This window comes from Hypanus sabinus, chromosome 12 (assembly GCF_030144855.1).
Source record: "Hypanus sabinus isolate sHypSab1 chromosome 12, sHypSab1.hap1, whole genome shotgun sequence".
NCBI lineage: Eukaryota > Metazoa > Chordata > Chondrichthyes > Myliobatiformes > Dasyatidae > Hypanus > Hypanus sabinus.
Window position 1 is genome coordinate 68,156,664 of NC_082717.1, and position 25,206 is coordinate 68,181,869.

Consider the following 25,206-nt stretch of genomic DNA (forward strand, 5'->3'; position numbering starts at 1 on the left):
TCCCTCCTGAAATCTCCAACTCCATAAAATTTGAAAAGCTTTTGGCCACTTGCCCTAATAACCCATTGTGTGACTTAGCATCAGTTTTCGTCTGGAGAATCACTCCTGTGAAGCCTCACAGGAGTTACAATGCAGTAGACATACACAGAAACTACTATGTTAGTGCAAAGTGTTAGTACAGTGCACATCCCATCTTTTGCCAGTTTTCCCTGTTCTCCAGCATAACTAGTGTTTCTGATGGCTCCTTGCTGCAGATGTTGGTTGTCCTTTGGTTATCTCAGCAAATGTCCATTTTCCACATGCTGAATGAAGAGGCGTCAGTGTCCAATGTAGACCCATTGCCCACCTGAACAGTGGGAGTGAATGAACATCAGGCAGGAGGGATAACCCCCTGCAGGTTTTCCCTCACCCTCATTCCTAGGGAACCCAATACCACTGCTGTCCCAGTTGAGATTGTGCCAACTCAGCAGTGAATAGTAATCCAATCTGGGACCTCTTGTATGGCTTATTTCCTTATTTATTGGGATACACCATGGACCATGCCCTTCTGGCCTTCGAGCCATGCTGGCCAGCAATCCCCCAATTTAATCCCGGCCTAATCACGGGGCAAATTATAATCACAGATTGAGATACCAACCAGTACGCCTTTGGACTGTGGGAGGGAACCAGAGCACCTGGAGAAAACCCATGTGGTCACGCGGAGAATATATAAACTCTATACAGGCAGTGGTGAGAATTGAACCCAGGTTGCCTATACTGTAAAGCATTGTGCTACACTACGGTGCCCTCTGCTAATTACTCCCTGCTTTTATCATTGGGAAGGGGTGGGGCAGCAGAACAAGATGATTTCAAAATTTTGTAGATATCTACACAGTTTCAATTGTTGCAGTGATTCAAATTAATGTTGCACTACCTCTAATACCTTCTGAAGTGCACTCCTATGTATTCAGATATAAGGAAGCAAAACTATTTTTACAGAAGTTGCTTAAAGGAGTTTTTTTTTCACAACGATGTTCTTGTGTTTCCTTGTAAGTGCCACTTCTAACTGGGCTAGAGTCTGTTTTGCCCCCCGCCCCCAATGAACCCAGATGCTATGATATGCAAGATTAGTGCCCATGGTGATTTGATCTGTTACTTCCTCTCCCTTCTTGTGGAGAGTGTCTGAACATCCCCTCAAAAGTACTGTATTGAAATTGTGAGCTTGCTGTGCCCTGAACCTTTATTTTTTTTAATATATCTGTGTATGTAGAGTGAGACAGTTCTAAAAACAGCATTTTTATGGAAATTATTTTCCAGATGGCACATATTTTAGTATGTGTAAAAAAGTATGGAAAGTAAACACAGCCTTGCGTGGTTTCAGAGGAAAGAAATTGCTAGCCTCACGCAGAAGTATGCAATAATGGTGGTGTGGTAATTCCTTATTCATAATGATATTTATTAATTATCTTTACACAAAGAAAATAGCTTGGACATAGCCGTAATGAAACGTAGTTAAAGATCTGGATATTTGAGGACATAAAATTATCTCTCTGAAGGAGGCAGAGATGGGTTCTTGGCTCAGGAAAATATTGATGTAGAGCTGTCTAGCCACCTTGATCAGTTTAAGCTGGTGTAGTTCTGGTGGCAGTTTCCTTTGTCGCTTCCTTCTTTTCACTCCTTAGCCTTTCGGTGTGATTTAATGAGATGAGAAGTTACCCCTGAAACTGCCAGCAACTTCAAGGAAATCATGCCATAACTGAATGTGGTGCCTGGAGCCAAGTTGTGTCCAGTAGGATCCTGCCCCAGAGAGGTTGATTGCCAGCTGGAGAGTGGCACAGAAGTATAGTCCATGGGATGAACCAGAGCTGGTTGTGGAATGTATCTTTCCAAGTGGCCAAGCAGCACTGACAGGACATGGTCAGAGTCAGGGTAAATGGCCAGGAGATGTAGAATACTGCTATAGTATCAATCACTGAGCAGGATTAGAATTTTTAGAGCTGGGAGTCATGTACAAACGAGTTTGTAGAATAACATTATTGGAAATAGTTTCAGGAATAAACTGCACCTCCCTTTAATCTGTTCCATGATTCATTTAGAATTTGATTGACTTTGTTTCTCATTCCCACTTGGTCAACTCTGTCCAACTGTGCAATTGTTCAATGAGCATACAGACATTTACCAATCACATCCTTGCATATATGCCATGACTGAACATCCACAGCCATCTGGACAATAAAGTTGCAGAGATTCCAAACCCTCCAACTGAGGAGATTCTTCCTCAACTCAGAACTAGATCACACCTCATTCTTCTAAACACTGACGGCAAGGGCTCTTCTAACTCAATCCATTCAATGACATAATCCTCTCAGCCCGGAAATCAGTTTTGTTTGGATTTAAAAGTTTTCTCAAGTCTCAGATGCCCATGTTTTGACTCTGACACTTCCACTTTTAATCTATAATCATTAAACACTGGAGTTAACTATGGGGATCTGCTGCTTTTCAGGAGAAGCTTTCATTCCTCAAAGGAATGAATATTCATTGAGAACATTGAGAGTAATTATTAATTACCTTTCTACTTTAATATCTTTTAATAAACTAATTTCAAGTTGCCCCTGCAATATTAGTGGAGGATGAACTGCAACATCCTATTTATGTGGTGTATTTTCTTACTATGGTGGAGCTCTACTGCATATAGAAGACCATTCACTTTATTGAGTCAATGTCATCCCTTTCAAAACATTTTCCATTTGGTTGCACGCTCTGCTTCTGCTCTATATCTTTGGAGCAATTTCTGCTCCAGTTATTGTTCCAATTCCCCTTGGAATCTTACTATAAAACTTGTATCCTCATTTTTCATATTTTCTGGTGACATGGATCAAAGCCTTTCGGCCCATTGAATCTATGCCTGCATTCTCATAAGTTTGACTGCCCCACTGAACTCCCCGTAACCTATTTTCCCTCACAGGCCCAGCAGCTCTTCTCTGATGCATAGGCCTTCCACCTCCACCAGAGGAAATGTACAGGGCCCACTTAATCAATCTCTAAGGTGCTGGAGGAAGCCAGACACCTGGAGAAAAAGTGATTGTGCGCCAACTCCACACGGACAGCACCAGAGTTCGGGCTCAAACCTGGGTCATTGAAGCTTTATAGCAGTAGCACTGATTGTTGTGCCATTATTCCATCTTCATGACTGCCCTACCAGGGAGCAGATTCTGCTCTTAATCAGATATTATGTGAAATAACTTCCCTTTTGCCATTTCCAACTACTTACCATTCCCCTTGAAGCTCTGTCCATGTACAATATTATCTTTTCTTCACCCAGCAGGATCTGATGAACATCCCCACTAAATTTCCTCTTAGACTTTTATACCTTTAAAATAAACAACAAATAAAAGTACCAGGAGCATATGGACTGTATCATTGATGTAGTTCATCCTTGACCTCTTCAGAATTCTAATGCATAATAAAATAGGCAATTCCCTTACTGCATTGATTTTGGTGTTTTTGGCAAGGATATATGAAGTGTTTTTACATGATCACTCGTGAACGTCAGTCCTGGATTAGAAAGAATCCAATGAAAATGGGAACACAGTAAAGGTCTTTGATCACATCAACAAGTGGGAGTGCCTTGCCTGTTCAAGTTAATGGACTGGTTGTCAAGTTGATTGGGCTGAAGTCCAAATGTCTAAAAGCAGCAATACCAATCAACAACATCACAAGGAGCCTTTCAGTATGAACTGCTTGCAATGGCACCTATGCCAACACCAGGGAGAAACCCAATCATGAACTGTTCAATTCTCCACAAATATGAAGTCATTCAAAACTCTACCGTCTGTTTCATAAATTGTGCTAGCTCCTACTCATCCACTACCCTTTTGATTTTCCAATAAATCTCAGAAAGAAACTCAAAGGCATTTCAATGCCATGACAGATTTTCATTGTGCTTTTGAATTGTTCACTGAACTTGAAAACATTCAATGTCTTTAATGCAAACATCTATTCTCTGTACATCTCTTGCATTATTGCATGCAGGTCCATATATTGAGGCTGATGGGAGGATATTGTGAGATATCGGATGTTATTTTCACATTCTGACACTCCTTAAACCTTTTTCTTGGAGATGAACAAAATTTCCCTCCTATTGAACCTCAATTAACACGTTTGTTTGCCTGCAATCTTCTAAAACAATTATGTTGAAAGAAATGTTTGCCTTTCTACATGCAAGCATTGAGAAAATTGGCTACATTTTGTAAATGAGTCTTGTGCTAACCATTGAAGGGGAAGCAACTTACTTGCTTTCTCATGCATTCTTTTGAAAAATACACTAAATAGTAACAATTTTCCATTCAAAAGTAAATATTTTCTCCAGTTACAGTCAATAATACAACTGTTGTTTTTGAAGAATTAATACAAATATAACTAGGGCATTTAAAAAAAAAATTCTGCCATAAAGCTTGTGGAATTTTGGTAGGTTGGGTGCTGATTTATCAGCCTATGCCATAGTGATCTATATGCTTTAATGTTTTTACACTATACAGTAGTGCAAAAGTCTTGGCACATATATATAGTTATGGTTCCTAAGACTTTTGCACAGTATTATAGTAATTTTATGTATTGCACTATACTACTGTCATGAAAATAAAATCAAATTTCATTACATCTGTGAGTGATGTTAAACCTGATTCTTATATTGGTCGCTATTGTAGATTGAGAGTGGGAGGCAAGCAGGAAGAGGGGAATTCTGGTTGACTGAAGGGGAAGGGAGAAGAGAGGAAGTGGGAAGCACCGGAGAGACCTTCTGTAGTGAGCAATAAACCAATTGTTTGGAACCAAATGACCTTGCCTGGCACCTCAAGGCTGGGTGTGTCTGCGCCCAAGCCACCCTCACCCTCTGGCACTCCTTCTCTGCCACCTGTCCCGCACTCTTCCCGCAGTCAGCCATCCCAACAGCCTTTGCTCCTGCCAGATTTATAAACTCAATCTCCACTCCACGTTGACAAGTAGAATTAGTCTCTCTCTCTCTCTATATACCTCTATGTCTCTCACATATACATCTTACTTCTGCACAGTACTATTTATCCACTGTCAGGATGTGAGCCCTTATGCAAATAATTCATGTGAATTATTCCATTCATATAGAAGAAAATAGCCTCTGACAGTTTGCAGAGGATATATTTCACTATTCAAATTGATTATAATTCAATAGGGAAAAGGTCCAAATCCAGCACATTCTTGAGGTTGTATCTTGAAATGTGTGATGAGTTCTACTCACAGAAGCGCAAGAGAGACATTTAGGGGAAGATAGGTACAAGAAGATCTGGGGTAATCTTGGGGATTCAAGGAAGTTGGTTGTAGTGAAAGAGTGGATCACCTTGGCTTTTTGGAAGAAAATGAAGACAAATACAAGGGAAACTTACAGTCATTTATTAAGCAAAACAGATTACTTCAATATACAGTTGTTTATTAAGTCAAACTCCAATTGTTGGTTTGAGTACCTGGGCAAATGCTGTTGGTAGCCCAGTTCAGTTTTGGTATCACTGCCTGAATATGTTACATTTGCTGATACTGGTTATTAGGTAGACTCCTTGAAATTTTTTGGCATGATATCCTGAGCTAGAAACAGCTCTACCCTAAGTTTTCAATGTGGAAGTTGCACAAGGGGAGAGATCTGCAAATGCAATGTTTGAAGAACAGTGTTGCTATGTTCCTCTGTGTAATATTGCATGCAAGCTGACATTGTTGGTTTCAACTTAATGTTCTCTGCAACCATACGGCCACACAGCACTCTTTCATGTGGAATAAGCGAACTAGTCCAAGGATATATTGAATTTATGGTTACAGGAGATCAGAGATCCAAGTAAGGACAAAGAATTGAGTTTGAGCCTTGGCCTTTTTTTCATCTTCAGGGGATGCAGGGTTAGTAAAAGCTCTTTCCTCGCTGAATAAATAGGAACTTCTGTTTATCAGGCAAATGAGTTTAAGTATCACAGTATAGGTAAGTTTTGGGTGTTACAATTTTCTTACTATCATTTGAACAAATAAGTTAGATAACCTCTTTACCAGGCAAATCCAGTTTTAAAGTCATCAGTGTGCAACTGCATGTTCATGATTATCATTCCTGTTTTATTTATTGTAAATGCAGTAGGGTTTTCTTTATCATTTGGAATGAATAACTGAGCTCCTTTGTTTGTTGTGGAATTTAAAACCAAGAAAAAAATAGAAGAAAGCAGAAACCAGTAAATGCAACAGAAATAAAAACAGAAAATACTTCAAAATAGTCAATAAGCCAGGCAGTACCTGTGGAGAGAGAAACAGAGTTAATGTTTGAGATTGATGAATTTGAATTGTGGGAGGTGTAGCTATTTGCAGATAGTACAGACTTACAGTATCCATTCCTGTCATCCTTAAGATGTTAAAGAGATTTGTTTGGGAAATACCACCACCAGAAACGGGCAACCTACTTGCCTTGAAATTGGATTTTATCTGTGCATGGCATTATAAATGGGTGCTTTTGTAGCACAAAAATAAAATCAAATGCCTCCAAAATCAAACTGAGGCACAGTTGCTCTATCAGAGTACAATTCTGAGTAAGTTGCAAACACTTCTCATTGGACAGACAGCAGCAATGGCATTCACACCCACCACAATCCAAAATCAGGGGTGAGAGATGAGAGTGGTGGGAAGGGGATTAGTGGCGCATCAATTCCCCCCCCCACACACATACACACCCCCCCCCCCCCACCTTCCAACTTCCTGAGCATGGAGCTGATTGTGCTCCATATAGGTATCCAGGTATTCCAAGGCTCCATGATTAGCAGCTGTCATTCATAGAGTCTCAATCTGCACCAAAGCTGACTGGCATTGATCTGTAACATATAAAACTGATATCTTGGGAGGAACATTTGAAACCATTTAACTTTCAGCAAGTTCTCTAGTTTTCTACTTTCATTCAGCATGTGCACTCCTCATTGGACAGTGTGTTAATTACGGAGCCCAGAAGTCATGAACTATTGATCCAAATTCCGCCAGTGAGTACATGGGGACTGACATCGCCTTAGCAAAATCTGAGGGGGAAATGACATCAGCAGGAGGGTGAATCATGACAGGAAATGCATAAACCAATTCACTTTATAGACAAAAACTTAACAAGAAATGCCTGAAGCACTTCAAAGCATGAACAAAATCGTGTCATATGGGGTAATCTTGCATAAAAAAGCCACAATTTTTGTTAATTCAGTTTTAGGCTACAAACCCCAGGCATGGTATTGAAACAACTAATGATATCATTAAAAAGCAGTTAGAGTGTTACTGACAGCCCACATCACACTCACTGCATGCAGAAGTGCAATCAACTAAACCAACAGAATGTTGAACTCAGCTGCTCTCATAGCAACTTAGTGTAGTGCCTGCAATGTAGTAAAACTCTTCAAGATATTTCATTGAAACATGAACAAGGTATGATGTGAATGCAGTAAAGGTCACTGATCCTAACCCATCCAAAAGCATTTAGAATTTAGTAAGAATATTCTCAGAAAGGAGGCTGAGAGTTTTATAAAATGAATTCCAGGGTATAGAGCTTGAAAGTTGTTTGATTTTAGTATTTCATGCTTAACAGATCAGAATTGGTTGAGTATGGGTACAGTGTGATTTAGAGCTGTAGTTACAGAAACGGGAACAGATAAGGCCAAGAATAATTTAACACAAGAATTTTAAAGCGGGGATGTTGTTTAATTTAGATAATTTAGTGGAAGCTATGATTATTCTGCTTTGATAACTGCAGCCTTGAATACTTTGTCCATTCCTAGATACTGAGACACAAGGAAGGTATTGTGGAACATTGGTGTTGTGGAAAGACATGGCTGTGTCTGAGGAGTGATCTCTGAGGAATAAGATAATAAACTGTATAGAAAATGTAAATCCACTAAACTATCTTAAATTGTAGGAGTGGGAAGACAGATTTAAAACTGCTAAAGGAGAAAAGTTATCAGGAATATGAGGACAGAATAATCATTCTAAATAATCTCCCCAGGGTATTACAAATCAATTCGATGCAAAAGTAGTGCAACTTTAGGATCCCCCTGAAGGGAAAACTTAAAATGGGCCAATGGTCAAGCCTATTCATAAATATCTTATCATCTTGCGAGGAGAAGGTTTCAACATGAGGGCTAAAGCCCAAAAGTATTTGTTTTATTGTATCCGCATTGTTATTTAATACAAGGATACATTTGAACAAAGGAGACTGCCTTTTTATTTAACTTGGCAGTAGGCCATTTCATTTCATTTTTATAATGCATGTTGTAGTTGACATTTTCTTCAAGCCACGTTCCAGGCCAAATAGTTAAGAATTTAATATCGTCTCAAGTTCCATCAATCCCTCAGGACTGCTTTAATAAAATGTGGAATAAGCTTAAATCTAAATGAACCTCTTTTTTTATATAAAAGAAAATTAGAAGCCCCAAAAGGTTTTTTTTTTAAATTGCACAAAATAAGAAAATAACTTTGGCATTAACTTCTACGGTGGCTCACCTGAAAACCCACCTTAACTTCAATAGGAAAAGACAACTCACTAAATACTGAAGTAACCACACAACAGCAGATGTTTGCTCCATGTCAGCTGTGACTCATTTCATAGGACCGCTGCCTCTGTGTCAGAAAGTTGTGGATTCAAATCACCCTCCTGAGACTTGAGCATAGAGGTTTAGCCCAATGCACAAGGGAGCGCTTTAGCGTTAGTGTCATCTTTTGGAGTTGTGATGTTGTCAAAGGAAAAGACCTGAAGCACAATTTTGTTAGTTATCCCTGGCCAATAGTTATTCTTTAATCAACATCACTTAAATTGATTATCTGCTCATTATTATTTTGCTCTTTGCCAGTGTTTGCTCTACATTCACAATGACAGTTGCCCATCATCACTGAAGATACTTGATGATTATGAAATTTTCTTTCCCATTGCGTTATCCTGCTTATGTTAAACGTGGAAAACTGTGGCAGCTTGAAAGAGCGCTTATGTACCTTATGGATTAAATTGGAAAAATCAGTTTTGAAAGCCTGATTTTGCATCTTTTTGTTACCTTCTTTACAAAATGGAAAGTGCATGTGAGTTGTTCTGGATGCAACAGGAATTTGACAGGGAAACTTGCTTATCACAATTCATCTAATAATACTCTATTCTAGCACTTAATATGCTAAACCAGTTATTCAAGTGGTAGACATTGTAAATATTTCCTCATCACCTGGGAACTGACACACAAAAATTGAATTGAACTAACAAGACCATAAGACAGAGGAGTGGAATTAGGCCTTTCGGCCCATTGAGTCTGTCTGCCGTTCAAACATGGCTGATTTATTTTTCTCACACCCCATTCTCCAATTAGAAAGAGTCTAACTACCTTTAGGTTTCAATGACATCACCTTCACCAGCAGCAATAGTGTCTCACTATTGGCCAGGAATTCTGCCGCATGGTAATGGGAAACCTGCAGGAAATGATGCATGTTTTGATGTCATTCCACAATGCAAAAGGCACAAACCAGAAGGAAGGTGCTAAGATCTATACTTGCCTTTGGGATTGCCATTTCAATAACACTAAGGTAACTCAGTGGCAAGCTGCTTGGCTAGGCTGCCTATTCTCCACCATGCAGATTCATTCCATACATTACTGGTAGCAATGGGCACCATTTACTAAATAACCCCAGCCCTATGCCTGTGACTTGCAGTCAAAATTCCAGGTTGACGCTCTCACAGAAGAGCAAGAAAGTTAGTGCTAGTCCACAGGAAAATACTTATTCTCCATTGCGTTACATGGAACCAGCAATAATAGATGTGAAATGGAGTCAGGATATTATCGTAACACAACAGAATTTATTAACACTCAAGCAGAAACATAGAAAATTAATCAAGCGACTAACTTAAAACTAATTTAACAGCGCTAAGCGTCTAAGCTCCCAAACAGTTAAACTTAGAAGCAATTCTTAACAGAGTCTTACTGAAGCATAGTCTCAGAATGTCAGTTCAGAAAGTTTCAAGGGATTCATGGGGGAATTGATAGGAGAGACTTTTAGTTTCGAAGTGTAGCAAAGTGATGATCTTGAAGACAGAGATTCGAAATACAGCGAAGTAGCGAGTCTCACAGAGTTACACCAAAATGGCCCCGTACCTTTTCGAAGGCGATTTGGCAGACACACAATACCTCTCGAACGCTGATCTCACAAAGCGGCCACCGTACCTTTACAATGGAAGCGAGTTCACGATGCAGTCTGTTTCGAAGAGCCCACAAAAAGTGAGAATTTCACCATGTAGCTGACAGGAGAAGTCCTGTTTTTAGGACTGGTCACCACCACCCGAGACTTTCCAGGGGTCACCAAAGTGGGTGCTAAAAATCCACATTTGGATTATGAAATATCAGTCATCTCCAAAATGCACAGCGTAATCGACTATCCACTCCCTTCTGGGTTTGATCGAAGCTTGCACTCTTTACTCTCACTAACGACTCTGCTGTCTCTCCACCAAAGTGTGTTTCCCCCAAAGTGTGTCTCCCCCTCCCAAAGTGTGTCTCTCCCAAAGTGTGTCTCCACCAAAGTGTGTCTTTCCCAAAGTGTGTCTCCACCAAAGTGTGTCTCCCCCAAAGTGTGTCTCTCCCAAATTGTGTCTCCCCCAAAGTGTGTCTCTCCCAAAGTGTGTCTCCCCCTCCCAAAGTGTGTCTTTCCCAAAGTGTCTCCCCCAAAGTGTGTCTTTCCCAGTGTCTCCCCCAAAGTGTGTCTCTCCCAAAGTGTGTCTCTCCCAAAGTGTGTCTCCCCCAAAGTGTGTCTCTCCCAAAGTGTGTCTCCCCCAAAGTGAGTCTCTCCCAAAGTGTGTCTCCCCCAAAGTGTGTCTCCCCCAAAGTGAGTCTCCCCCAAAGTGTGTCTCCCCCAAAGTGAGTCTCCCCCAAAGTGTGTCTCCCCCAAAGTGTGTCTCTCCCAAAGTGTGTCTCTCCCAAAGTGTGTCTCCCCCAAAGTGAGTCTCCCCCAAAGTGTGTCTCCCCCAAAGTGAGTCTCCCCCAAAGTGTGTCTCCCCCAAAGTGTGTCTCCCCCAAAGTGTGTCTCTCCCAAAGTGAGTCTCCCCCAAAGTGAGTCTCCCCCAAAGTGAGTCTCTCCCAAAGTGTGTCTCCCCCAAAGTGTGCCATTGGAGCCATCTGCGCGGCTGCTTTTATACTGTTGGGGTAGATCATCGTGTGACACTACAAGAAACTGAGTCACAGATTCCCAGTACATCACGTACTGTCCCAGATGTTGAAACTGGGGTTCATAACAATTGTAATGTATTACAATCATACTCCTATTGGTGGGAGCTTATTGTGTCCCAAACGGTTACCATTTTACCTGAACTCCAGCACTTCAAAAATATTTTATTAGCTATCGAGCATTATGGGATGATCTGATGCCACAGCTGCCCTTTATAATTCCAAGCCCTTTTATTTTAATGCACTGATATTTCTTCCAGCTCTGTCCTTCCCATTTGCTCACACTGACTGTTCATTGCTTGATGTGCTGCCAAGCATGTTACACATTATATACTTGTCCCAGAAGCACATTATGCTTTCTGAGACAATAAATTTTCTAAATCTTGTGGTTAGGGATTTTCACTTAGCAGGATTCTAATCGGCCATCTACAGGCCTCATAGATTTTCTATCACAATTTTCTATCCTTAAAGATTCATGCCATGAATAAGGGGGTTCGGAAAACCTACATGGAGGGGCATGCTGTGCTGAGGAAGCAGAGAGTCCTCAGAAGAACTTGAACAGATTAGGGAACTGAGCAAAGAAGCAGATAGCATACAGTGTACGGAGTGTATGGTCATGCGCTTTGGTAGAGGAAGTAAAGGCATGGACAGTTTTCTAAACAGTAAGCAAATTCCGAAATCAAAGTGCAAAGGGAATTGAGAGTCCTAGTGCAGGGTGCCCGAAAGGTGAACCTGCAGATTGAGTGGATGGTAAGGAAGGCAAATGTAATGTTAGCATTCATTTTGAGAGGACTAGAATACAAAGGCAAGGATGTCATGTTGAGGCTTTGTGAGACGCTCATCTGACCATATTTGGAATATTGGAAGCAATTTTGGCCCCCATATCTGAGAAAGGATGTGCTGGCATTGGCGAGGGCCCAGAGTAGGTTTACTAGGCTGTCCCTGGCAATGAAAATGTTTACTTTTGCGGAGTGTGTGATGCTGCATAGACTCACACGTGAATGTCGTCTTGCTGCACGCAGGCACTGGCTACTGCTTTTTCCGAGTGCAAATGGAACCGAGTAATCAGCTGCAAATATAGTCGCTTCTGGCCTTAAAATGGCAGGAGGTTCATTGATGAAGCAGCTGCAGATGAGTGGGCCCAGAGCACTACCATGAGAAACTGGTGCTGTGACGTCCTGTTACCTCCAGTGAACTTGACCATCTCACAATGATGCACACTGGCTTCAGAACACACCTAGCTTTTGTGCGGCTATTTGTGAATGTAGACCGTTGAGCAGTCCCTTTGGAATGTGGCTCTCACAAAAGTGCTATGGGATTGTATGTAGTCTACTTGAGCTCTTCTCTTGAATTTGGAGGGATGCAAACTCGTTCCATTCCGGGTCGGTTAAGCTTCTTTGTGGGTTACAACTCCATGGTGATTCATGTATAAACCTTTCAGTTGCCCCCATCACACAGGACATGCCCTCTTCTCAATGCTACCATCAAGGAGGAGGTACAGAAGCCTGAAGACACAGGCTCCATTTCAGCAACAGCTTCTTCCCTAATGCATCAGGTTTCTGAATGGGCAATGAATCCATAAAAACTACCTCTCTATTTTGTTTTCTTTTTTGTCCCTTTTATTGTATTACTATTTTAGTTTTTATCTATACTTATTTTTATTCTTATGTATTGCAATGTACTGCTGCCACAAAACAACATATTTCGTGACATATGCCAATGATATTAAACCTGATTTTGATTTAATGTCTACCAATAAGACTACGCCAGTGTTAAGCATCAGGAGCAGGAACACGCTGAATTCTTACCCTGTCATTGAAGCTTAGGGCTGCAATAACTGGAGTTCAACTCACTGCTTGTGTCCCTGCTTATCCCACACTTACTGAGGCATCACACAGAGAGCCAAGTAAGCTGAATCAATCCTCACCTCACCTCCTCCACATCAGTGAAGTATCCAGTGAGGTTTATGAAACCTCAGCTGTAAACAGGCACCTCATCAGGACAACCATAACCTTTACTGGGAGGTTCACATTCTTACAAATCTCGCAGGGCCTTACATTAGGTTTTAAATGTCACAGACATTTTAAGTTACCTTTGATAATTTGTAATAGTTAAATTGCTTAGAGAAATAATTTTAAATATTACACATTTGTACAATGAAATGTAAACAATAAATATATTTTCCTATCGATTTTGGAGGGCTAGGAATCCCTATGTAAATGATTGGGATCTCTGCCCCTGCACCATGTTCTGGCTGGTATATGGGGAGAGAACTGGATTTCCCAGTGTGTTTGAGTTCTGTCTCTGGGCTCCATATGGAGCCTAGTGAGGATCAAAGTAATGCCTGTTCCAGGCTTTGCAACTCAGCAGACCCCAGACCTATGGTGGGTTTGCATTATATCTGTGGTTTTCCTCCCTGAGAATGACTGAAGAGATCCTTCTAAGTGGCTGGCCACAGCCAGGACCAGATGGTCCCAGAGATCAACTGTGACATATCTGCTGCCTCTCTGAACACAGAATCCAGACTGGAACTGAGACCTTACTGCTATACTTTGCTGCTTCAGCTTCACAAGTCGTGGGGACATGATAATCAAAATTGAATCAAGGTTCTGCAGAGTTAAATGCAGATTCAAAGGTGGTGATGAATTGCCATATAGGAGGGAGGATGAAAATCTGGTTGGTTGTGGAACAACCACAATGTCTCAGTCAATGTCAACAAAAGCAAAGAGCTGATTATCAACTACAGGATGAAGAAGCACATTAGAGGAACAGATGTGGAGAGGGTCAGGAGCTTTAAATACCTTGGTATTATCATATCAGTGGATTTGCTGTGGGACCAGAGCCGAAGAAGAAGGCATGACAGCACCTCTGCTGTCTTAGAGATTTGCAAGAATTGGCATGTCACCAAAAACTTTTGACAAACTCGATAATGAACAGTGGAGAGAGTAATGCCAACTGGCCTGGCATGTAAAAACCAATGCCCAGGAATGGAAAACGCTGGATTCATCCTAATACATCACAGGCAAAACTCTCCACCGTTAAGAAAATCTACATGCTATGCTGCCACAAAAAAAGCAACATTATCGAAGACCCCACCATCCAGGCCTTGTCCTCTTCTCACTACTATCATCGGGTAGGAGGTACCATGCTACCAGGGACAGGAAAAATGATTACTCTACAATCAACAGGCTTCTGAAGTGGGCATGGATAAGGACACTCACCACTACTCTGAAATTCTACGACCTCCAGACTCACTTTCATGGACTTTTTATCAACTCATGTTCTCAGTATTATTTTGATTGCACACTTTATCTTCTTTTGCACGTTGGTTGTCTGTCAGTCTTTGTCTGTTCATGTATAGTTTTTCCTGTAAATGTCTGCAAGAAAATGAATCTCAAGGTAGTATATGGAAACATAACACATCATATTAATAAATTTACTTTGAACTTCAAGGACTTCTAACCTCAAATCAAATTGAAATGTTCTTTACTTGGCTTTGTACGGGTGGAGTATTAATTTGTTTTCCATTTACTTTCTGGTGTTTCAGCTGATCCCCCAGAAAAGAGTAAGTGCTTACAAAATACAGTAGTACATAGCTGTGGCTCTGTGGATTTTGAGAAACATATTAACACTAATATGTCGAGTTGGTTTCTGACTTCTCCTGAATGTTGACTTTGGTCACTGAGTGCCGCAGTGGTTTTGCTAAAATCCAGACTTCTAGTAAAATAAAAATCAAATTGCTGGAGGAACTTCACAGTTGGGATGGGGGGAGGGGGTAGAGAAGAATTGTTAATGTTTCCAATGAATACTCTGCGTCAGTTTATAGTAGAATGCGGTAGGAAATCGCGTTACTAACTGTTGATTAGTTATGTGAAGTTTTGTGACAAAAAGCCAAAGTGTCAAATGATAGTTTTTTTTCTGGTAGAAAAAAGGCTACAACCCAACATTATAATTAGATACAGGCATTTGTGACAAGTAGAGAGCTTATTGCCCATTATCAACATCGAGACGGTGTTGATGAGCTACTTTCTTGAACCACAGTAGTTAGTATGCTAAAGGTAAGTCCACAGTTCTTCCAGGTAAGGGATTCCTATAATTGGACTCAATGACAATGAGGGAAAAATATGTAGTTTTAGATCAGGGCAATGCCCAATTTGAAGGGGAATCCACTGATGTTCCAACTCACCAGCTATCCTTGTCTTTCTCAGTTTTAGGTTTTTTTTGAGGTGCTGGTAAGTCATTGCATTTTGTTTCATAGATGGTACACTCTCTTGTGAATTGTGTTGGCAGTGAAAGGAAGAAATGTTGAGGATAGTGGATAGGTTGCCAGTCAAGAGGGCTGCCTTGTTCCCAGAGGGATCAAACTTGCTGAGGGTTATTGCAGTTGCCCTCATCAAGTGTAGAATATTTCATTTAATTCTCGACTTACGCTTTTGTAGATGATGGAAACTCTTTAGGGCTTCAGAAGGTGAGTCAGCTGCCGCTGGATACCTAGTCTCTGGCTAGCTTTGTAGCTACAATATTTATGTGGCTCTTTAGTTAAGTTTCTGGTTCGTGGTAGCCTCTGAGTGTTTTTCTAATAACCATAAATCCAATTTCTTGCTCAAAAAATGTATACTATTTCCTTTTTCAATCCCATTCGGGTTTCTTTTTCCACTTCTTAGCTGGCAATCTGCTCCAAGCTCTTACCATTTTTTAATTATTTACTTACTTTAAACATTTGCAATTTTTAAAGCCAAGGAACAGTATCCTTCATGACCAGGTATAGCTAATGTAGGACATCTACATGAAATTACTTGCAAAAATGTTTTATGATCATGCATCTACCAGCTTAGCTTGTCTGAATATCTCACTGTTCTATGTGGCATCTAACCATGCAAAGACTGCTTGTGGCAGTTCATTTCAAAAGTATGTCATTGGCTTTGAGGCATCCTTGGGTCATGAAAGGTGTTAGTCAATTGTGTGAGTATGAAAACATTCACTTTGTAAATATTAATAGTGAGAAAACAGATTTTATATTTCAACATTAATATTTGCACTCACTGTAGACATGCTGTACAGATGGCATTAGTTTCTCTAGCTCCATGTTCTGTCTTTCCTCTTGTAGTGTTCAAGGAGGTCAGATATGAGGGAAGAGAAGGTTATTTTGTTTTGCTTTCATAATTGGGTTTAATATTTGTGTCCCACTGAGTCATAATTTCGTTTATCACTGGAAAAAAATCCGTTTTCTGAAGGCGTGAGAATCAAAGTTTGGCCAGTAGTCTCAGGAATTCATTTTTGGAAGTTGGCAACTCACTGTTCCAATTGTTTGACCGATGACCATCGAGCCCAACCATTTTAACATCAGGATTTGTTGACACATTCTTCATACTTTGGTGAACCTTACTTTAGGATCATTGATTAAATAGCATGCTTTGCAGCAGCCCATGTTAGTCGAGCTCCATTTGGCCAACATTTGTAGCATACTTGTAGTTTCAACAGATAGTGTCAAAATGTGGCTACGTTACTATGGACTTCTTATCTGTATGAATGTTAGTCCTGCCTTTTCCAGAATTAGCTTGTTGAATTAATACTCTAGAATTAGAACTGACCGTGCTTAAATGGGGCAGTGTATTTTTAGATATTACATTTATTTGTTAAGACAAACAAGTTATTTCAGGTTGTTTGTTAAGTTGACATCATCACTATTCAACTGTTACTTTATTAAGGTGCAGCCAGCAGGAACCATCTTTCCATTAAAAAGGAAGCCATCTTTTATTTTGCTCTTTAGCTGTGCGATGTTAATCATTACTGAGTCCTTTAGAGGTATCTAATGGGAGTGTAAATCGAGGAATTGTTTAATAGCTGTACACATTGCATTTTCCTTGATTTCCAATGCAGAAAGCTATCTATATACAGTATATTGTAACACAATAGAGTCTAAGTCTTTATTCAAGACTGGCTCTTGTTTTCTTTCTTACAAATTCCATTTATTTTTATTTGAAAGCCTTTAACTTAAAATGTAAGTAGCTGTACAGACTAAATAAGTCCAGGTCTGAGCCCCAGTCAATGGCGAAAAAAAATATTTTAGCTAAGTGTTAGGGCAGGTACTTTAGTATGTCCCTGCATTTAAAAAGGAGAAATGTATCTATTCCTAATTACAATGTTCATTTTGGAAGCATGGGAACAGAGGATTCCCTTTTAAGGAGATGGGAGATCGTTCAATCACATGTTAACTGCTGCCTTTATTCCACAATCCTAAATATACTTAGCTAGCAAATAATCCATCAAACTCAGTATTGAGATTTTTGAGCTCCCTGAACCTCCATCCACCCCAATCACATTTGGGGGATAGTCTTCCTGATTTCTTCATAACAGCAATATTGTAAATACTCAGCAGTTCCAGTAGTATTCATGGAGAGCAAAATAAAATTAAGATTTCAGGTCAATTATTTTTTTCAGTATATTTTGAGTAAAGGGGGAAACAAGAAGGAAAAATATCATAAATGTTGAACTTTACCATTCCCAACTCAATGATCATCACTAAATTCCTACATTACAAGAGTCACTACACTTCAAAAGTACTTTGTTGGAGGTAAAGTGCCTTGGGACATCCTGAGGCCATGAAAGGCATTATATAAATGCAAGACTTTCTTTCTTTGATGCGCACAACGCTCTATAGTGCACATCAACAATAGGACTGCATTATCAACACAGAAGCTTTCAGAGGGGCTGCTTTTAAAGTGTGAAAAGGCGAGTGACAATAATGCCTCCAGGTGTATGTCTGGTGTGTGCTGCAGACATTGCTACCAGTTCAGTGGCTTCTGCACATGGACAGTTACCCGATTATTAATAAACCATGAGTCAAACTCTGCATTACAAAGTAATGCGAAGTTCTGAATGGCGGCAGCAAGAGGGGCAGTTAGAGCTGATCCAAACAATGGATCCCCTGCGAGCCCCCAAGCTACCAGAACTTCATTCATCTAAAGTTTCCCGTACTGATTCTGCTGGGTTTTTACCAGCTGTCATATTCATATGGAGTCACCAGGCGCATGATTTATACTGAACCCAACTACCTTGCCCCAATAATTAGAAACAGTGATCATGTCCTCTCTCTACAGCTCCTGCCCTACATTTCTCCGAGGTAGCTTTGCTCTTCCGATTTCGGCATCAGATTTCCACTGCTTCACCTTGGAGGCTGCCCCTTCACCCTTCATTGGTACCTTCCTTCCCAGAATCTTTCCAGCTTTTCCCTTTGCTTTTCAAGTTTTTCATTACTTGCATCCTTGAAAGGGATTTTAGTCCCCTGCTCTAATATCTTATTCCATGATTTGGTGTCAAATGATGTTGAAAACCACTGCTCTGTATCTTCGGTATCCCCTCCGAGGGGATTCATTGCTATTTAATACCTATGTAAGTGCAACTCGTTGTAGTTCACAGGACCCACATCAGCTCAGATTATTCAGCTTGGGTCCTGCCTGAGCTGGGGAATTGTGTTCCACTGAATAAAAAACCTTTACCCAGACTTGCTGTTCCAGCTGCTGGCATCATAGGTTTTATAAGAATCCTGTCTCTAACAACACACATTGAGAAATCTGGAACTTTTTTCTCAGTGTGCTCTGTAGGAAGACTGTCAGAATTAGAGGCAGGGTTTGGATGGGACCTGAATGAGAATTTATGTGCTCTTCAAAGAGCTAGCACAGAATAGATGGACCACCTGGCTGTTCCTGAACTGCAGTCAACCATAGTGTATGACTCAGGACTAGTATATTTAAAGTGAATCCTATTATTTCTTATCCTCTTGTTGAGGGATCCATCTAATATGCCTTGTTCTCTGCTTTAACATTAATGCAGTTCTCAGTGTGATAATAGGCATGGTAGAGTCATTTAGCACTTCATAATTCATTAAAAGGGCATTCTCATCTTTGTAAGTCAAAGTCACGGCCTTCCAGTGGTATTTTTAAGTATTTAGTGCAAAGATGTAATTTGCTTTACAATGAGATAATTCACGTTAAGAACCAATATTGCTTACATTTGACATGAAATGAGATATATCTCCGCTAATCTCTTAGTACATATAATCGTGTGATGCCTCAATTAATTAATGAACTACAAAGATACAGTTTGTATAGATGAGAAACCTAATATTGCCATTCATACAACTATTAGTGGATTCCAGGGAATTGAGATACATAGGGACCAATGCATTTTGGTCCAATTAGGCAGCTGCCCCAATTAGCCGAAATTTCATGGAAATAGTTTACAAAAGACAACCTGTCATTTAACTGAGTAACAAATTATGGACTTAAATGAAATACAGAACTAATGAAAACACTACCAAATTTACTAGAGTACTATAAAACTGTGTTCCTAATAGTTATCAACAGAGGAATTTCTATAGCGTACATAGCCACGTTCTTTCGATTGACTGCAGATCACTAGACAGACGCCTAGTGCAGATTATGAGCTGCCTTCATTGCTTTTCTGCTTGAAGTAGTATCAAAAATGACTGCTTTTAATTCGATTTCCATTGCCAAAATGAATAACATAAGACAAGCGTATGCAACTAACGCTATTTAAGAACTGTTCTTTCTAAGCATGGTGTAGTGTCTAATGACCACACAAGTGCATGCAGTTGATGGTAGTTAGAAACTGTTGCATCCTCCAAATCTTTATTTTCATTGTAACAGTCAAGATGATTGTCAAAACCTTCAAATTCTTCATAATACCTAACTTCTTGAAGTAGTAAATTTGTTTCATTTTCACTTCCAGCCATTTCTGGCATCTCCAAGCCTCAACGCCTGAAACTGCAGTGAGCAAAACTGTTCTGAATTGTCTTACTGCTTACTTCTCACCAACTATCAGTGACAAAGATCACTGTTTTTGAACACATATACATGCAACTGACTCCATTTATAAACTATTCACTCTAAGCGCAGTGTTGCGTCTTAACTAGTGCACACAACTGACATTAGTTAAAACCCGTTCAGCAACAGTCTTCTGTCCAGTTAAGCAGCATAGTGTCCCAAGTAAACAAAGGAAATCCTAGCTATTGTCTTGATTAGTTTCTGTTCTTTAAGCATTTTCCCAAATAAGTGGCTGCCCATATTAACCGATGGTCCAATTAACCGGAATCCATTGTACATACATAGTATGTATGTGTAACATATACTGTACACACTGTAAAATATAATTTGTAACATCAAAATCAAAGCATATGATTCAATAGCTCGAAGGACTCATTTCCACTAACCCTACAAGTGCTTTATGTTATCACTTCCTCCTTTTCTGTCATGTATTAGTTTTCATGTACGTCTAATTGAATATTATATTACAATGAAAAATAAATCTGCCTTTGAGAAAAAAATGCTCTGAATAGATTTTTGGAAATTCATGCATTTTTCATGTTAAGATTATAATGAAAAGTTATCCACTGGGATGCAAAAATCAGTTGCTAACCTTTTAAATGTAATCCTTTAGGCTCATACTGACAAGACTTTGCCAATGGCACTTGCAGCAAGTCAGTTGTCAGTGAATTAATCTGCTGCCCCTTCTTGCTGATATGTCATAACCAGGCCTCAAAAGTCAAAAAAGAAAATCCTGTGTTGTTTGCTCATTGCCTAGTCATGAATTAAGTTTGAAATAATCATTTAATTGTATTGCACAACTAACTGCCTTTATTTGGCACCTTTAATGTAGTTTTAAACATCGCAAGGACGTGATTATTAAAAAGCAGATAATGCAGCAGGTCACATACCAAGTCTTTAGGTCAGGTGACCAATGCTTAGGTCAAAGAAGTATGTTTTAAGAACTATCTTAAGTTCAAAAAGAAATTCCCAAGCTGCTTTTCTAATAACTGCACCAAGGTTCCACATTTCTTTGTAAAGTCTGAATTTTATCAGACTGGGTATTTTTGTCGATATTGAAAATAAACTATGAATAATAAGAAATTGGATCAACTTATTTCTAACCCATTGAGCCCCCTTATTCCTGTCTGCACAGAAGACAAAAGATTAATCCAGTCCCTTACTGCAACAGTGCAGTTTTGAAGCAAGCAAGAGATGTTAAAATGCTAAGCAGTATAAAAGCTTTAGGCTGAGTTGAGGCTGGCCTTCTCTCAAATGGGAATAGAAAAACAGCAGGAGCATCTTCATTGAGCCCTTGTCACACTCTTTGAGCCGTCAGCCCAAGTATGACATGAGGAGGACACTGGAAACAAGACAGTAGCCAAGCAGTGGTAGATGCAAACCCCAGGATGACCAGCACCGTGAAAGACTCAAATAATCCAGAATAAATAAGGTTATCCTGATTGTACACTTCTGAACCTTTATAAGTGTTTCCAGGTGATTTCATTTTGTGTCCATCTCCTCACTCTAGTTGGATCAGCAAAGGAATTAGCAGTATAGTCGAGATGCTCTTTAGGAGGTGATGGTGTGTCATTTAGCCTTAAGATCTGTCCTCGACCTCCACTGTAACCATCTAATGGAAAATCCATTCAAGCACTCCCCATTTAAAATGACACTCATTTTAACCCGGGGCCTTAGAATTCCATCCAGCAGAATTCTTCAGATGAAGGATTTTACTACCAGAATAATATCTGGAAATAACTGGACACAATGATGGAAGATCTGCTCTCTGTGTTGTGTGCGACTAAAGCAGAAACCTGTTACATTTCATTATAGAGACACTCTTCATTACTTCTTTAAAAATGAGCTTTTATGTTTCTAAGTTTGAAAATAAATAGTATTGTTTTTAAATCACTGCATTTTGTAGAGTTTTGATATATTTCTCTCAGCTGACAGCTCCGGTGAATGTACACTGGCTCTTTGGCATCCTATAAGGTGAAGAGGGTTGAAACCATAAGATGCTGTTGCCACTTAAAATGTATTATAATGTAGTTCAAAAACAAGGAAGCATTGTTTAGGGCTTAGATTAAAAAAAAACAGTACATGCATTTCCACAAGCACCTTTCACACTGCATCAGAACGTTCTAAAGTAGTTATAACCAGTGAAGAACTTTTAAAATGTAATCACTGCAATCATCTAATAGCAGCAACCTGGTTGGGAAAAAATCAGTACATCGTGCAGCATCTGTTACTGGTTGTCATCTCCCTTCACAGATGCTGCTTGACCCACTGAGTTCCTCCAGCAGTTTGTTTATTAATCCAGATTCCAGCATCTGTGGCCCTTTGTGTCTCTATATTCTAAAACAGCAAACTCTCAGAAACGGCAGTGTGATAATTGTTTTCTTTAGATGTACTGATTGAAGAATAAATCTTGGCTAGGGCACTGGGGAAAACTTTGAAATAGTGGCATTGGATATTTACCCACTGGAGAAAGTATTCAGGCCTCTCACCGTTGTCACATCCAGAAAGTAGCATAATATTCCCTCACAAGGAAAAGAAAATCTGCAGCTGCTGGAAATCCTAGGCAAAACACACAAAATGTTGGAGGTGGTATCCACAAAAATAAATAAACCAGTCGACGTTTCGGGCCAAGACCCCTTCATCAGGACTGGAAAACAAAGATGAGAAATCACTGCAAGAAGGTGGGGTGGAGAGGAGGAAGATTCTCAGTTACCTCGATGATGCATCAGTTTCACCAGCCTGGATAGCTTTGTCAAAATCCCTGGATTAGACTTGTGCTCAGAACCTTTTCACACTGAGTTGAGAATGATCTCAACTGAGCCGTACTTGAAGATCAATTTGGATAAATTTGCCTCAGTTCTGCCATATAAAAAATCTTAGAGTGAGTGTGGAATAGATTTACCTGAATGGTCCCAAAGCTGGAGGATTACATTAATTTGGAGAGGCTGGCAGAAGTGGAGATTGTTCTCAAAGAAAGAAATATAGAGGGGAGATTGCTGGAGGTGTTAAAGTCACATAGGATTTAACTACAAAGAAATTATGTCCAATAGCAGCAGAACTGGTAATCAAATGCCACAGTTTTAAGTTGACTAATAACTGAAGGTGATGTGAATTTTTTTTGGCTGCTGGAATACATAGTTTTAATGGGGTTGGGTTTTCAAAGAGTGCTGGGGAGGAAGCAGGAAGTGATTGAAGAACCCCACCAGAGAGGCAGAGCACGCATAGCGTGGGCCAAACAGCCTTGTGTAAAATACTCAATGCAAGAGTCAGTGCTGAACAGAAAGGGATCATTTTAATCTGTGGGATTGCAGGTGGAGCCATCAATGGCAGAAGGAAATTCCCAGGGCAGATGTAAAATTCTGTGTCCGATTTTCTGAGTTCCTGGGTCCTGGTGAACACATGGTTTCCCTGCAGTCTCTAAAGACAAGATGATAAAGACTGCATTGTGCAAAACCTAGCACAATTGCAGTAGCTAATCACAGGGCAAACTTTAATTACTTTGCCACAAAGGAATTGTGTAAAGACGATTGTGAACCTTCCATATTTTTTTGCAGTATCATCTTCAAGCAAACTAATCAGTTAACTTTATGCAGTGTGCACATTGTGAAATGCAATGCCCTGTTAATAACCAAAGCTAAACAGGTTAGCTACCCCTTTCTCTGTTTCACTAATATAAATATTCTGAGTCCAAAAGGAGCAGCAATCAATATAAATAATGTAGCATTTGTCACATTAAGTGAAAGCGTTAAGTACAGATTGCATCAGTTAGGTAAGTATTTTTCTTAGCCATGTGAAAAATTTGAGGCACATACTATACAGACTAATAAGCTCTAGTCAGTGAGTTGAGACTCTATTCATATGCTTTATATTATGGATTTTGTACAGACAATAGGTTCCAGAATTTGAATCAGATCTGAGCATTGTAGACAGAAGATGATATCCAGACTTGTTCTTAATCCTCAGTGAGCCAAGGTGCACCCTACAACCCAGATGGCCAGCCAATGGGAGGCTTTGTGATGGATGGCCAGCAGCATATGGGAATCAGGCCACCTGGTAAGAGTTTAGATTTTTTTTGTTCTTGTGTCCTTCATGCTCACCAGTGTTACATCTTCACCCACACATTCAGAGTGCTCATCAGGATTATCACCCTCATCTTCTGCTGCACTTCAACTGCCTGCCTTGCCTTGCCTGTCTTCTATGCACCTAATGATTAAAAGGGAGAAATGGTTCCTCTCGATTCTGGGAGCCATAATCCCGCTTGACCCTGAGATCCTTGTATTAAAAGAAAGAAGGGTCGTTTTTGGCGCTATCTGTTTTTTGACTTTGCTCATTTTCTGGCATCTTCTTGGATTTTTATCTCCCTTCTAGGACCTATGAGTGGAATAGGCATGAATATGGGCATGGAGGGGCAATGGCACTACATGTAACCTTCATCTAGTTAACCAATCGCAAAGCAAGGGGGAAGTAAGTACAAATAGGGTCTTTGTTTTTACATCTTGTTTCAGGAGCATATTTTTTCTCTTCGTACATTTTTTTTTCCTTTTTGTTGTTCCCGCCCATAGCTTCATGCTTTGTTCACTCTTTTCCAAACTACTCTTGGGCTGCCTGTCCTTTACTGTGCCTGCTCATGAATGTTTGAATTCATTGTCATTGACTTGAAACTTATTGCAAGTACACATATATGTTACATATAATAGTTAGGGAACATTTTTGCCTAACGCTATTATCTGGAACTGTGCACAGTAAGGCAGCACTGGCCACATGACAAAAACAAGAACCAGCCAGAGGGGGGAGTGTGTCGCCATAGCAACAGACTGATTGGCAAAATGTAAGCAGTCTGCAGCAGTGCAAGAGAAAGGAAAGAGCATGTCCCCAAAGTGTCATAAATCTGTCTAGCCACAGTTGATGCATGAGTTACATTTATACACTAACCTGTGAGCCACCAAAAAGGCAATCAGACAGTGTTCCAAAAGCAAAGGATAACAGAAGCATTGACTATAATCTGAAATGAGACAAATCCCTGCATATTCAATTAGAGTTCTGATTTATCATTCCCCCCCCCCCCCCATCTAACCAACCATGGCAGCTTTTATTTTTGATAGGGCGGGGATATTGCAGAAAATAGCATTTTTAAAAAAATGCTCATCAAAATGGAGGTGGGTGTT

General features: G+C 40.0%; 1 protein-coding gene across 2 annotated transcripts in view; it reads left to right on the forward strand.

The window, feature by feature from the left end:
* Positions 1 to 25,206, forward strand: part of meis1a (Meis homeobox 1 a) — a 203,925-nt gene that overhangs the window by 175,358 nt on the left and 3,361 nt on the right. The window contains exons 11-12 of one of the 2 annotated variants that reach the window (XM_059986168.1): positions 24,005 to 24,094; positions 24,410 to 24,505. In XM_059986168.1, the coding sequence (XP_059842151.1) occupies positions 24,005 to 24,094; positions 24,410 to 24,468 (149 nt within the window). In that variant the 3' untranslated portion in view covers positions 24,469 to 24,505. The remainder of the gene's footprint in view (positions 1 to 24,004; positions 24,095 to 24,409; positions 24,506 to 25,206) is intronic. The other variant, XM_059986167.1, reaches the window with a different exon arrangement.